This window comes from Thyridium curvatum (genome assembly GCF_004353045.1).
Source record: "Thyridium curvatum strain D216 chromosome Unknown NODE_34_length_383523_cov_77.689754, whole genome shotgun sequence".
Classification (NCBI taxonomy): domain Eukaryota; kingdom Fungi; phylum Ascomycota; class Sordariomycetes; order Thyridiales; family Thyridiaceae; genus Thyridium; species Thyridium curvatum.
In genome coordinates this window covers 16,538-29,081 of record NW_022156789.1, presented here as the reverse complement: position 1 = coordinate 29,081, position 12,544 = coordinate 16,538, and the positions used below count along the sequence as shown (strand labels likewise).

General features: G+C 53.4%; 5 protein-coding genes across 5 annotated transcripts; 3 read left to right on the top strand and 2 right to left on the bottom strand.

Annotated features, from left to right (window-relative positions):
• Window positions 1-489: 489 nt before the first annotated feature.
• E0L32_006102 (uncharacterized protein) lies at window positions 490-1,332 on the top strand (the record flags this gene model as incomplete). The annotated part of the gene is made up of 2 exons (XM_031140698.1): window positions 490-903; window positions 991-1,332. The coding sequence occupies 2 exons, from the start codon at window positions 490-492 to the stop codon at window positions 1,330-1,332; spliced, it is 756 nt and encodes a 251-aa protein (XP_030995083.1).
• Window positions 1,333-1,733: 401 nt separating this feature from the next.
• E0L32_006101 (uncharacterized protein) lies at window positions 1,734-2,189 on the top strand (the record flags this gene model as incomplete). The annotated part of the gene is made up of 1 exon (XM_031140697.1): window positions 1,734-2,189. One exon carries the CDS (start codon window positions 1,734-1,736, stop codon window positions 2,187-2,189), a length of 456 nt encoding a protein of 151 aa, XP_030995082.1.
• Window positions 2,190-2,844: 655 nt separating this feature from the next.
• On the bottom strand, window positions 2,845-6,178 carry E0L32_006100 (uncharacterized protein; the record flags this gene model as incomplete). The annotated part of the gene is made up of 3 exons (XM_031140696.1): window positions 2,845-2,965; window positions 3,063-3,998; window positions 4,491-6,178. 3 exons carry the CDS (start codon window positions 6,176-6,178, stop codon window positions 2,845-2,847), a joined length of 2,745 nt encoding a protein of 914 aa, XP_030995081.1.
• A 1,238-nt stretch (window positions 6,179-7,416) lies between these two features.
• Window positions 7,417-9,141, bottom strand: E0L32_006099 (uncharacterized protein; the record flags this gene model as incomplete). The annotated part of the gene is made up of 6 exons (XM_031140695.1): window positions 7,417-7,813; window positions 7,881-8,671; window positions 8,754-8,808; window positions 8,867-8,908; window positions 8,987-9,012; window positions 9,070-9,141. The coding sequence occupies 6 exons, from the start codon at window positions 9,139-9,141 to the stop codon at window positions 7,417-7,419; spliced, it is 1,383 nt and encodes a 460-aa protein (XP_030995080.1).
• Window positions 9,142-9,658: 517 nt separating this feature from the next.
• On the top strand, window positions 9,659-11,944 carry E0L32_006098 (uncharacterized protein; the record flags this gene model as incomplete). Its single annotated transcript, XM_031140694.1, has 2 exons — window positions 9,659-10,060; window positions 10,124-11,944. The coding sequence occupies 2 exons, from the start codon at window positions 9,659-9,661 to the stop codon at window positions 11,942-11,944; spliced, it is 2,223 nt and encodes a 740-aa protein (XP_030995079.1).
• Window positions 11,945-12,544: the final 600 nt, after the last annotated feature.

The following is a 12,544-nucleotide window of genomic DNA, read 5'->3' as shown; positions in this document are numbered from 1 at the left end:
TATCTGTGCCCCTATTCATGGCATATTTATCTGTCTATTCCTTTTTTCCGGTCTTCCTGACTCGCACCCCTGCTGACAGGGCTGATGTATGCCGAAAAATCTCACGAGACACATGTTGGTCCAGGCCCCTGGCAAGTCCATCAAACCTTGACGCAATGCGTACGTATCAGAATTCCCACTTTTATGGAAAAAATTAAAAGTTACTTGGAACGGTCCGTGATGGACTAACGCACCTAATGGAGAATCTAGAAAGAAGCTGGTTAGTACTGTCTGCAAGGCACTAGGGTAAGGAATCCCACAAGCGCGAGGGTCACAAGGCGTTGTGGCCGCGACTCGTGGCAGCCATATATCACTGTAGGTCGAACACATAATAACAACGCCGAGTACCGCTTTGGATATGGACTTCGTAACCTCGATCGTTCTCAACTTATACCCTGATACTCGACCTTTCACAGCATTTTCATAGAAAAGCTATCACACCATAGCACCATGTCCTCCGTCAAACCCACCATTGTATTTGCCCCTGGCGCATGGCACACTGCAAACTGCTTTGATCCTGCCCGGGATGCACTTACAGCACGCGGCTGGACGGTCGAAGTTGTCGAATATCCCTCTGTCGGTGCCGAACCGCCCACCAAGGGGCTCTCGGACGATGCGGCAGCTGTTCGCGAGACTCTTCAACGGCTCGCCGATGAGGGCAAGCCCATTGTGCTTGTCGTACACTCGTACGGTGGCCTAGTTGGTGCCAATGCCGTCGAGGGCCTGGGTTACAAGCAACGCGCCAAGCAGGGGAAGACCGGAGGTGTGATCATGTTTGTGTATCTGGCGGCATTCGTTACGCCACTGGGCAAGAGCATTATCGAGATGCTGGGTGGTCAGCCTTTGCCCTGGATGAACTTCCAAGTAAGTACTTGTTCAACTTCTGCATTTCACGGCGGACATCCTGGGCTTCAAAACAAGATGACACTCCTGACACACGGATGCTTTTAGGGCAATCATGTCTATGCGGAAACGCCCGAGGTCGTTTTCTACCACGACGTTGACGAAGACGGTCAAAAGAAGGCAATTGCGGCGCTGAAACATCAATCAGCTCCTGTCTTCTCTGACGGTGTCAAATACGAGCCCTGGCACGACATCGAGTGCATGTACTTCTTCTGTGATGACGACAAGGCGCTGCCTCTTCAGGTACAGGAGGGCATGGCCGGACTACTGGGACCAAACGCTGCCAGCTTCCATGTCAAGGCCTCCCATTCGCCCTTCCTCTCGAAACCTGCCGAGGTCGCCGATGGAGTAGAGCATGCGGCCAAGGTCGGACAGGAGCGGATGCAATAGCAAAGTTGCGGTCCAACCGAGATGTGTTGTTGGCGAGATACCATCCCCTTGTTCTAGCACCAGAATCCCAAAGAAATCGCAAAATTACCTGCCTCTCCGAAAGGATTGAACGCTTTTCGTGCTTCAATGACTGCTCTCGACCAGCGAGCCAACCCAGACCCCAGAACGATCAAGATACGTCGTAATCCGGGGGAGGACGGTTCATGCCCCCATGCCAGCTTGACGGGAGCTAGTGGTGCTGCATCCGCACGCCAGTGTACCTTATCCGTCTACAACCCCGTTTCGAGGCATGCAACCCCGGACGCTGGTGGAGCTAGTTTCTACAAGGTAAATGCTGGTGGGGGTTCGCAACACGAGTCAGTTACGGGCTATCTCCCCGACGTGGAACATCGTCTAACAAGATGGCAGCCCCATGTGTCATACGAAAGGCGGAGCCCAGAGATATTGATTCCATTCAGCAGATCTACGCCTGGTACGTGCAACACAGCATCGCAACCTTTGAAGAGGCGGCGCCAGACGGCCCCGAGATGCTGGCGCGCTTCCAGGCTATCACCACGGCCGGGTACCCGTACATCGTTGCCGAGCGCCATGACGGCGACGGCGGCGGCGGCGGCGGCGGAGAGATCATCGGCTACGCCTACGTCTCAACCTACCGACCGCGCAGCGCATACCTCTTCACGGTCGAGGACGCCATTTACCTGCGCCAGGGGATGGCAAGCCAGGGGGTGGGCTCGCGGCTACTCGGGGAGTTGGTCAGGCAGTGCGAGGCGGCAGGGACTTGGCGTCAGATGCTGGCGGTGGTTGGCAACAGCAGCAACACGGCCTCCATCGCGGTGCATCGCAAGGCTGGGTTCTAGGTGGTGGGAACACTCAGCGCGGTGGGCTTCAAGCATGGGCAATGGGTTGATACGGTCCTTTTGCAGCGGGCCCTGAATGGGGCTCCCGAACGGCTGACGACGCCATGATTCGGCCGCTCCCGTGTACGGGGGAGGGAAAGACTTGGCATTAGTTGCATATTGTCGATGCAGCGGTTATTGCTTTCTGTATTACACATTGATTTCGAACATGAGGTTTGGCACTACTGTGTCATCGTTGTGGAGATGTTGGACCTTCAAGAACCTCCGACCACAAGCAATCTGCTTTTCCAACGAGTACAAGTAGACTCGGTGAATTCTACAAGATATACGAAGTATATATCCACTTCTTGTTGGCCCTTAATATGAGCTTGTTCGAAATAAGCCGAGATTTGTGCGATTCAACCACTTCCTACCTACCCTGGACCCTGCATGCTGCACTAGGGGAAGGACTTCCCCGTTACGCCATTCCCTATTCGCTCGCATAGAGCAGGGACTTGATTTGAAGTCGCCCTTGTCCTCGACTCGAGGAAGTTTTCTTGATAAATGACATGAAACGTTGAAAAGACCATGTATCTCCTCATTTGGACAGGATATTCCATCTCCAAAATGAAAACGACGCTGGTGGGGTCAATTTGGAAACAAGCTGGTGCCGCACTTAATCTCTGAGCGAAGCTAGGATGCCCTGTGGGTTGATGAAATCAAGCTCAGTCAGCGTTTCGTCCCACAGCACGTCTGTGAGCTCCTTGCCCTCGAGGGAGTAGACAATGGCCGCAAATCTGCGAATCGCACGTTAGTCATCAAGTCTCTTCGAAACATGCTCAAATATTACAATACAGAGGACTCCACGGACAAAAGTCAGGCACATGTACTTACGGACTGATCTTCCAGTCCATGACATAGCAGCCATGCGACTCCTTGCCCTTCACCACCGCAGCGTCCACGAGTGTCGACGCGCCGCTTTCGAGTGTCCTCCCGGCCAGAGACTTGACCCAGGCGAACCCGGCTCCTAAGGCTCCGGAGAAGCCGCGGTGCAGGCTTGTGCCCCTGACGAGTGCGGGATCTACGATGTTGACAACGACATCGTCGGCCGATATGCAGTCTTTGAGCTTTACAAGGCCCAGGTGGCCCAGAAGCTTCGTTTTTGGGTAGTGCTCGTCGGGCCTCCACCTCTGGCCTTCTTCCGGAGCGTCCATGGCTTTGAGGAACGGCCTCTTATTCCGTTCTTCGAGTTTCGCATAGAGGGCGACGCTGGAGCCAACCATCGTCAGCCTTCCGGGCTTTCCAGGGGGTGACTTGGCCTTCAGGAGAGGCAAGAACATGATGGCCAGCATGAATGTTGATAGGTAGTTGACCTGAACCGACTCTTCGTGACCGGTGGACGGCACAATACTGTGGTCAGCCTTGAACACGCCGGCGTTGAGGATAACGATGTCGAGACGCGGAAGTTCCGCCTCCGCCTTGGCAGCAAAGGACTGGCATGATCCGTAAGAAGTCATGTCGAGAGCCCAGGCATCTATCGTGGCATCCGGAAACTCCCTCACCAGCTCAGCTGCGGCCGCCTGGCCCTTGTCCACCGAGCGGACTGCGATGATCAACCGTGACAGCTTTAAGTTGAGGAGTTGGTGCGCGCAGTGAAATCCGATCCCTCCATACGATCCCGTTACGATTGCTACCTGGCCAGACAGGTCGAGGTCGTTTGGGAACTTGGGCTGCTTTGCGCGAATCTGGGACTTGAAGAAGATGTTGCCGCTACCGCCGTAGTTTGGCGTCATATCAATGGAAGCGGTCATCATGGGGAATTCGACCTTGCTGATAAAAGAAATTGGCTTTGGAACAATCCGCGACGTCCGTGCCGAGGTGAGGATATCACCTTTATGTACTAAAGCAAAACCCTTCGCGACTTCTCGACAGTCAACATCTTCAACCCGACGGTTGAGTTAAGTTCCTCCGAGTGTCCTATCACAAGCAGGCTTTAAGGCTTGCCACTACTGTAAGAGATTACTTTCCTAAATAGTCAAAACGTGGGTCTCATGACACCGATTTTAGGAGTGCTTGGCACGTCCGGCGCCTTCAATCCTATCAATACCTCACGGCCAAGAAGAAACAGGTTTTGCCGCCTTGTATACACAGAAGTATTGGGTTCGTTTGCTCATGAATTGTCCACATAACTCCGGCTGAAGTAGATACATCTCCCAGTTGCAGATTTTGTGCCTCGTGTTATGCTAAGCACTCGAAAACCAAGCTGCCGTAAAAGAGATGTGTCCTCATGTTTTCCTGCTACCAGCCATGTATCTAACTCACTGAGATCTGTTGCTGGTGTCTCTTTCGGCATCATCTTCGGTATGCACAAGTGTTGTGTTTGCATCTGAATCCTGAACATCTCGAGGAGAGTTCACTCCGGCGTCCGCGTTCCCAATCCGTTGTCTTTGTACCCACTCCTCTACACTAGAAACAGCGCCCATCGGATCGTTTTGATGAGTGAGGAGAAATCCTTGAATTGCTGCAGGGCTGAACTCGAGTTCTGGAACTTTGCTCACGAACTCTTCCGCCAGTGCGTCCAGAGTGGTGCTCCCAACCTCGAGTTCTTCAACGGCATTCTGCTGCTGGCTCAACAGCTCTAGTTTCTCACTGCTTACATGCTGGTCCGAGTCCGCCGAGATATTCTTGCGAATTGAACACGGTTCGGAAATAATGTCTAAAGCATCAAACATTTGTTTGAAAATCTTGTGGACGGTGCCAGACGTTGCTAGGCCAAATCTGATAGAGAAGTCTACTCTCCCGGGCCGCAGCAGGGCAGGGTCGATCTTGTCTGTGTGATTTGAAGTCATTACGAGTACTCGGCCCTCCTGGGCAGCCACACCGTCAATGACATTGAGGAGCGCCGAGAGCGAGATGCGTTCGCGGCGCTGCTGGCCTTGGCTCGGCTCTGCATCGCCGCCGTCCTCGGGCTCTTGAGCGCGTTTGTGCGTTATGCCCGCCGCGTCTACGTCCTCGAGCAAGACGACGCAGGTGCGCGGTAGGCTCTGAAACAAGTTGGAAAGGCTGTCCTCTGTGAGACTTGGAGAGTTGAGGTTGATCATGTAGATATCGAGACCCATCAACCCCGCTGCTGCCAATGTCAAGCTAGTCTTGCCTGTGCCTGGCGGACCGGAGAAGAGATAGCCGCGCCGGTACGGGATGCCCCTGGTGGCATACCAAGTCTTGGTCTTGGGGTTGAGATAGCGCTGCAGGTCTTGCACGAAGTGCTCCTTGATCGACTCATCGAGGGCAATGGTTGACATGGGCCGGGCTGCCCTAGACATGGCTTTGGTCCAAGTCATGTCAAAATTGCTGATTTTGGTGCCGCGGTAAATGCTAATCTTGCCCCTCTCGCTCTCCAAGTACTCCAGGCGAGCGATGTTCACGATTCGCTTGAGGATTCCGGCGTCGGTGCCCAGGCAAGAAATAAAGAGCCTCTCGGCACGTCGCGCATATGGAAGGGTCTCCCTGTCCTCAAATGCCCTCGTGAAAGCGACGATGCGGTTTTCAAAACGGAAGAAATGGAGCCCCATGGCCGGGGTCCAGCGTAGGGGTCGAGCATTATACAAGGATATCTTGGAGCGCAGACCCGCGATGTCGCCTGCCTGGATGTCTTCCTCACCGGCAGCGCTCTCGAACTCTCGGTCGTCGTTGTTGGTAGTCCCGTCGTTCCATGCAAACTCTTCGTTGGTGATGGTCGAAGATGCGAGGAGGCGATGATTCTCCCTCGAGAGACTGTTTTTGGCAACCCAGGTCATGAGATAATTATACGTGTCATCGTGAGCCCGGATCTCGACCGTAGACAGCAGCCGAGTGCTCAGCACATGGCCCCAGGACTCAGCGATGTATTTCACGAACATGAGAGCTATGGCAGCATGCGGTAGATAGGACAGTCCCGGGAAAATAATATCGATGAGCCCTGCGAACAGGCCTTGATTTTTCAAGTTGCCTTCTGGGCAGGAGGAATCCATAATGTGAAGAGGTGGTTCCGCTTGGAAGGGCCAGTTGGAAGAGCTTGTATGGGTGATGTAGGCAAGAGGAGTGGCGAAGGGCTATGGGAAAGAGAGAAGAGCAGTGCAAAACCAAGACGAGAGCTTTGAGCTTTTTAATCCCTCTTGCTGACCGTCATCGCCGCATGAACTGAAGCCATTCGCAAGGCCCAAATAGGCAACGGATGCCGCATGGACCAACCAAGAACAGCGGACAGGGGCCAGCAGTGGAGACGGCTAAGCCTCTCAGGTGCCGCCCACGCCGCCTCAGGGAGAGACGAGATAATCCTGGGTGGGTGGGCTACGATCGACGGGGCATTTAGATGCCTGCAGGCCTGCCTAATGCTTTACGTGCATGTGCTGCCTCTGGTCAGCACTTCAGCTGATCATTCCGTGGACACGCTAATCATCTGGGCGGTCTGACAGCATGTGTGATGCACTGTGATTGGACGGGCTTCCCACCCCCAAGCAGTCGACACCGCTGTTGGCCCGTCCAAGATAACAATGCGGTACAGCAGCCGTGGGGTATGACACAGTCAATGCTGGTTCCGATGCTGCAGCCGATGGTATGACGTGACTTGATTGAATACTCAAAATAGTGCTATCAATGCAAGAAGATTCATGCACAGAATACCAATATGAAGACAGTCTTTGATCAATACCGATCCAGAGAAGTGCCTTTGATTCTTTAAATGACACCAACAGATGCAAGTCTTTGCCATTGGGTGATGATTAATATGTTGGAAGGTACAGTCGTGACAAATGTAGATGAAGGCAGCTGAGACGGATATGCCACTCTTGAAACTACTATCAACAAATGAATGGGTAGAGAATATGGTTATGTGTCCCTTTCAGACAGTCTCTCAACTCTACATGCATCTATCGTGAGGACTGGTACGTGGCGGCTCGTTAGTTTTTCCTGTCACTGGAGAGCACAAGTAACTACCTTTGATATTGGTTTTTTTACTCCCTCCGGAGACCAAAGGAAACACACCATCGGTCTTGGCGACTATGACGTGCAATTCAGGTAGCGACTTAGATCATTCTTAACATAGGCACGGAGCATCGCCAAGCCAATGTTCTTTCTACGGTCCAGGTAGGTAAGTGCGGATCCTTGAGGTTGTGAGTGCATCACCTTCAAGCGTCGATGCTGATTAGAGGGAGTTAGGTCTATCTAGAAGATGAATCTGATATGAGGTCTGGATTTCGTCCTCCACTGCTTACTCGTCTGCCTCCTCCTCCACCCCCTCTTCCTGATATTCCTCGTCTTCATCATCAGCCCGAGCCTCTTGATACTGCTGGTATTCAGAGATAAGATCATTCATGTTGGACTCGGCTTCCGTAAACTCCATCTCGTCCATGCCTTCCCCAGTGTACCAGTGCAGGAAGGCCTTGCGTCGGAACATCACAGAGAATTGCTCGCCAATGCGTCGGAATAGCTCTTGCACGGCAGTGGTATTGCCAACAAAAGTTGACGACATGCGAAGCTTCCGAGGCGGGATAGAACACACGGCTGTTTGCACGTTATTCGGGATCCAGTCGACAAAGTACGAGGAATTCCTGCTTTGTAGGTTGCGAATTTGATCCTCAACTTCCTGCATGGACAACTTGCCACGGCTGGACATAAGTTCAGTAAGTGGAACAACACTAATATGGATGGATCCCTTGGATATGGTGGACTTACAAGATTGTTGCACAGGTCAGGAACCGTCCATTTCTAAAGTCTGAAGCGGCCATCATGTTTCTTGGGTCAAAGAGCTGCTGGGTAAGTTCCGGTACGCTGATAGCCCTAAATGCCGAAGCGTCGCGGCTTGTGAGAGGTGCAAAGCCTATGGTAAAGAAATGCAGCCGCGGGAAGGGGACTAAATTGACTGCCATTTTCCTGAGGTCGGAATTGAGCTGGCCCGGGAACCGAAGACATGTTGTCACACCAGACATGACTGCCGACACGAGATGGTTGAGCTCGCCGTAGGTCGGATTCGGGATCTTGAGAGTCCTCATGCAGATATCATACAAGGCCTCATTGTCGATACAGAAGGTCTCGTCCGAGTTCTCGACCAGCTGCTGCAGCGACAAGGTGGCGTTGTACGGCTCGACCACCACCTCGGAGACTTTGGGCGACGGCAGCACGGAGAACGTTGCCATCATCCGGTCCGGGAACTCTTCTCGGATCTTGGAGATGAGAAGCGTCCCCATACCCGCTCCCGTGCCACCGCCAATCGAGTGTGTAATCTGGAAACCCTGCAGGCACTCGCACGATTCGGCCTCGCGGCGCACGACTTCGAGCACTTGGTCGATCAACTCTGCCCCTTCAGTATAGTGGCCCTTCGCCCAATTGTTCCCGGCGCCCGATTGACCGAATACGAAGTTGTCTGGACGGAAGAAATCCCCGAGCGGGCCGGAACGCACTGCATCCATCGTTCCGGGTTCGAGGTCGACAAGGACTGCGCGTGGGACATGCTTGTGTCCGGAAGCCTAGAAGTGTCAAAGTAGTTAGCAGTATGCCATGCGTCAGAAGCAACAGCCATTACAGCAGCAGCAGCTAAGGGCCTCGAACCTCGCTGAAGTACACGCCAAGACGGGCTGACTGCAAGTCAGATGTTCCTTGGAATCTGTAGGGAAATGGAAGTGAGTAACGGTCTAGCATCGTCGGGTCCGAGAGCATCTTACACTCCATTGCCGTCGAGGCCATGCTCCCTGGAGATATCATTCCTAGTTATATATTTAGTAAAGTTCAATGCAGCATGGCCAGAGACACGAGCGTCTACAGTGCGCCTCATCAAGACATACCAGAAAGCCGATCCGATTTGATTGCCCTAGCATCATCATTAGTTTGAATACGTGCAAACAGCCCAGCCCGATAGACCTCGTACACATTGGCCAGTCTGCAAGTGAATCTTTGATTTGTTAGCATATGGTGCATTGGATACAGTGTTTGTGGCCATGTTAGCTTACGATCTCACGCATCGTCACAGATCAAACTAGCGATAGTGTCTTGCGGAGTGTCTTGCGGAAGTTTGAGGTGAGCTCGGCATAGTAGTCCATAGCTTTTTACCATGTTCCCCGGACAGAAAACAGGCAGGTCCTGCTTTTATTATTTCAGACATTTTCCTCGCCCGGGTTATGATTCCAGTCCAATGCCGTTTGTCACAGCAACACAATATGGCTGCCTAGCCTACCCGCCAAGTGTCTTGGGATGGTCCATAAGTCGTAAGATGACAAACTTGGCCGAGTCTCGGCCATGCACGGGCCACTTGGAGATTTCGTCCGACCGAAAGGGCTCCAATTTCGGACGAACCTTCTCCTGAGAGCAGATCAGTACCGCAGGCACCGGATTGCTTGTCCTTTCGGTATTCACCGAAACCCGAGTCACGGATTCATTCGACTGAGGGGGAAGAAGTAGGAAGGTTTGAGGTTGAGAATCAACCGAGCAGCGCCACCACCTACAGCATCTTGATAACCATGTCTTCCGTGTCAGCCAGGAGGGTCCGAAAGGGCACGCGAAGCTGTTGGCAGTGTCGACACCGCAAGGTCCGATGCGTGTATCGAGACCCGGCCGACGCGGTCTGCGCGGGATGCAAGCTTCGCGGCACAGCATGCATCAGCCAAGACCTCCCCGAAGAAGCATCACCACCGGTCGTCAAGCGCCGTGGCCGTGCAAGCCAACGCATCGGTCGAGTGGAAGCTCTTGTTGAGCAGCTGATCGAAAAGATTGACGCCTCCAAGACCCCAGACGTTGCAGACCTGTGCGCCATTGGCCATCCGGAAGGACAAGTCGGCAAGTCTGCAACACCGACGGTCACACCTACTAGTATTGCGACTCCCGCAAAGTTTGAGGGGGGAGGGTTGTCTTCACGGGTTATTGTATGTCGACCTTGTGGATTATTTCAAGGTGCTAGACAAAATGCTGATTCCGCTGCTCGTTAGCCCTCGGCTCCGGCTTCTACAAACGGCAGCGCTCTCGCAGTCGGTGAGAAGCACATTGCTCTATCCAAGAAACTCCATTCCCTACTTCCTACGCCAGCTGATGCACGTCTTATCTATCATAGAAGCAACAGAATCACCGCATACTTCAACCGCATGATGGTCATGCCTTGTAAGCTTCTGGAAGACGAAGAGTTGCCAACCCTTGAAGAGTTCAACCAAAGCCCTGAGCCCTCGGCTCACCCTGTGCTGATTGCCACGAGAATGTTGACGTTAGCAATGCATCTCCAAACATATCGGGAAGATGATAGGGAAGGGGCCGAGAAATTATCCATGGATCCTGCCAAGATGATGGAACAGATGGTTGAAGCCGTGGGCATTTCGGTCTGTGGAGACGACGAGCTCGTGGGGACCCTCGAAGGCCTACAGTGTCTCATCCACAAAGCCGTCTTCTTGTCCAACAATGGCAGCTTGCGGCGGGCCTGGCTTGATCTTCGTCGCTGCATTGCCGTTGCACAGTTACTTAACCTGCACGTTCCCAATCGTTGCGCTGCAAAGGCCCTTGATCCAAACAACAAGGCAGTCCCTCAGATCATGTGGTTCCGGATAATCTACATACACCACTTCATTAGCTTGCTGCTTGGACTCCCGCAAGGCGCCTGGGAAGGAGGTGGCTCTATCACGGAGGCGAAGTGGGCGACAGAGCACCACCCCATCGAACACTACGGTTATCTGCACTCCTGCATCACCTTACGGATACTCAATCGCAATACTGCCGATCCCTTTTTCCAAAACCTGGCCATGACGCAGGAGATCGATATCGATATTCAAAAGGCCGCTTCAATAATGCCGCCTCGTTGGTGGCAGATCCCTAACATCTCCGACACCATGTCGGACAAGGAGCTATTCTGGACAGTGCTCCGTATGACGACGCAGTTCTTTCACTTCCACCTCCTGAACCAGCTTCACCTCCCTTATATTCTCCGTTCTGTCCCGACAGACGCATACCAGTGCCGCCGCGTCATCTGCGTGACTGCAAGCCGTGAGCTGCTCACACGTTTCATCCGGTTCCGCAGGGTTTCCCGCATCGGTTTCTGCTGCCGCACCGCCGACTTCTTCGCCCTACTAGCGGCCATCACCCTGCTCATCGCTCACATCGACAGCCGCCGTCTGGATCCGAGCGTCAACTTCCTCGCGCACCAGAGGCTCTCTGACAGAGGTCTTGTGGAAGAAGCCCTCGACTGCATGGCCGAGCTCAGCCAGCGGTCCAAGGACATGCTGTCCAGGTGCAGTGCAGACGTACTTCGCAGGCTGCTCTACATCGAAGCGGATGGGCCGAGCTGGCGAGCCGAGAGCATACCCAGCTCGCCTGCGCCGCCGGCGGACGGGGACGGTGCTGGAGATGACGATACGCTACACATACACGTTCCGTATTTTGGCACTGTGCGCATCTCACGAGAGGGCACAATATGCATGGCTACAGAAGGGCCTGCAAATGAGACAGCAGGACATCACAGCGGCGGCGTTGAGACCACTGGTACGACATTGGCGGAGTCTCTAGCTGTGGGCTCAGCGCCTGGCGGCCGGCATGAGCCAGGCGACACCTGGGTTGCACCAGTCCACGCTCAAGGGCTAGCACCAAGCTTACCATCACTTCATCAGCCTGGACAACAGCTGAGCTATCAGAATGCCTCTGACCCTTACCTCATTGCTGATGCGGAGGAATGGGCGTTTCAGGGGGTTGATGCCGCATTCTTTGACAATTTACGGAGAGGCGCTGACCTGTCGAACTATGACCTTACTGGTTTTGAAAATATTGGATAAGATTGTAGCTTATTCAGAAAGCGGATTATCAGTGTTTTCTAGACTGGAGGTATGTCTTCACAAGGCGAGGCGTCTTTCAAGTGCCATGTACCGCGCATCGTGCCCCTTTTCAGCCCAGTGTGAAGTCTTGAACCATTTCCCTGAAGGAAAACACTGTCTGGACGGCGCCAAGCAAGCCTAAAAGACCCGGGACATCCAGTCGCTTGCTTCAGAATTTATTCTGCTGCCTGGTTGAGGCGCAGGCCTATCATCGCCACCACCTGTCCAGGTCTCCCCACAAATGATCTTCACCTCGCATCACCAAATGCATTTATAAGACTGTTGACCTGATGCCTTGGGCTACACTCCGTATCGTCTTTTCATGCTATTCTACAATACAAACAATCCATCCTAATCAGTGCTAGGTACGTACGCGCGTGTTACACCACCAGTTGAGCATCGAAGAGGCTAACATAACATCGCCAGACCTTTCCATATCCCACACATTCACGAACCGAAGCAGCGACACTAATTCACACGCCAAAATAATCATGGACATCATGGACAGCCCATATCGTGGCCCCATCTGGATGGCTGCCATCGCCGCCCTCATCATCCTCC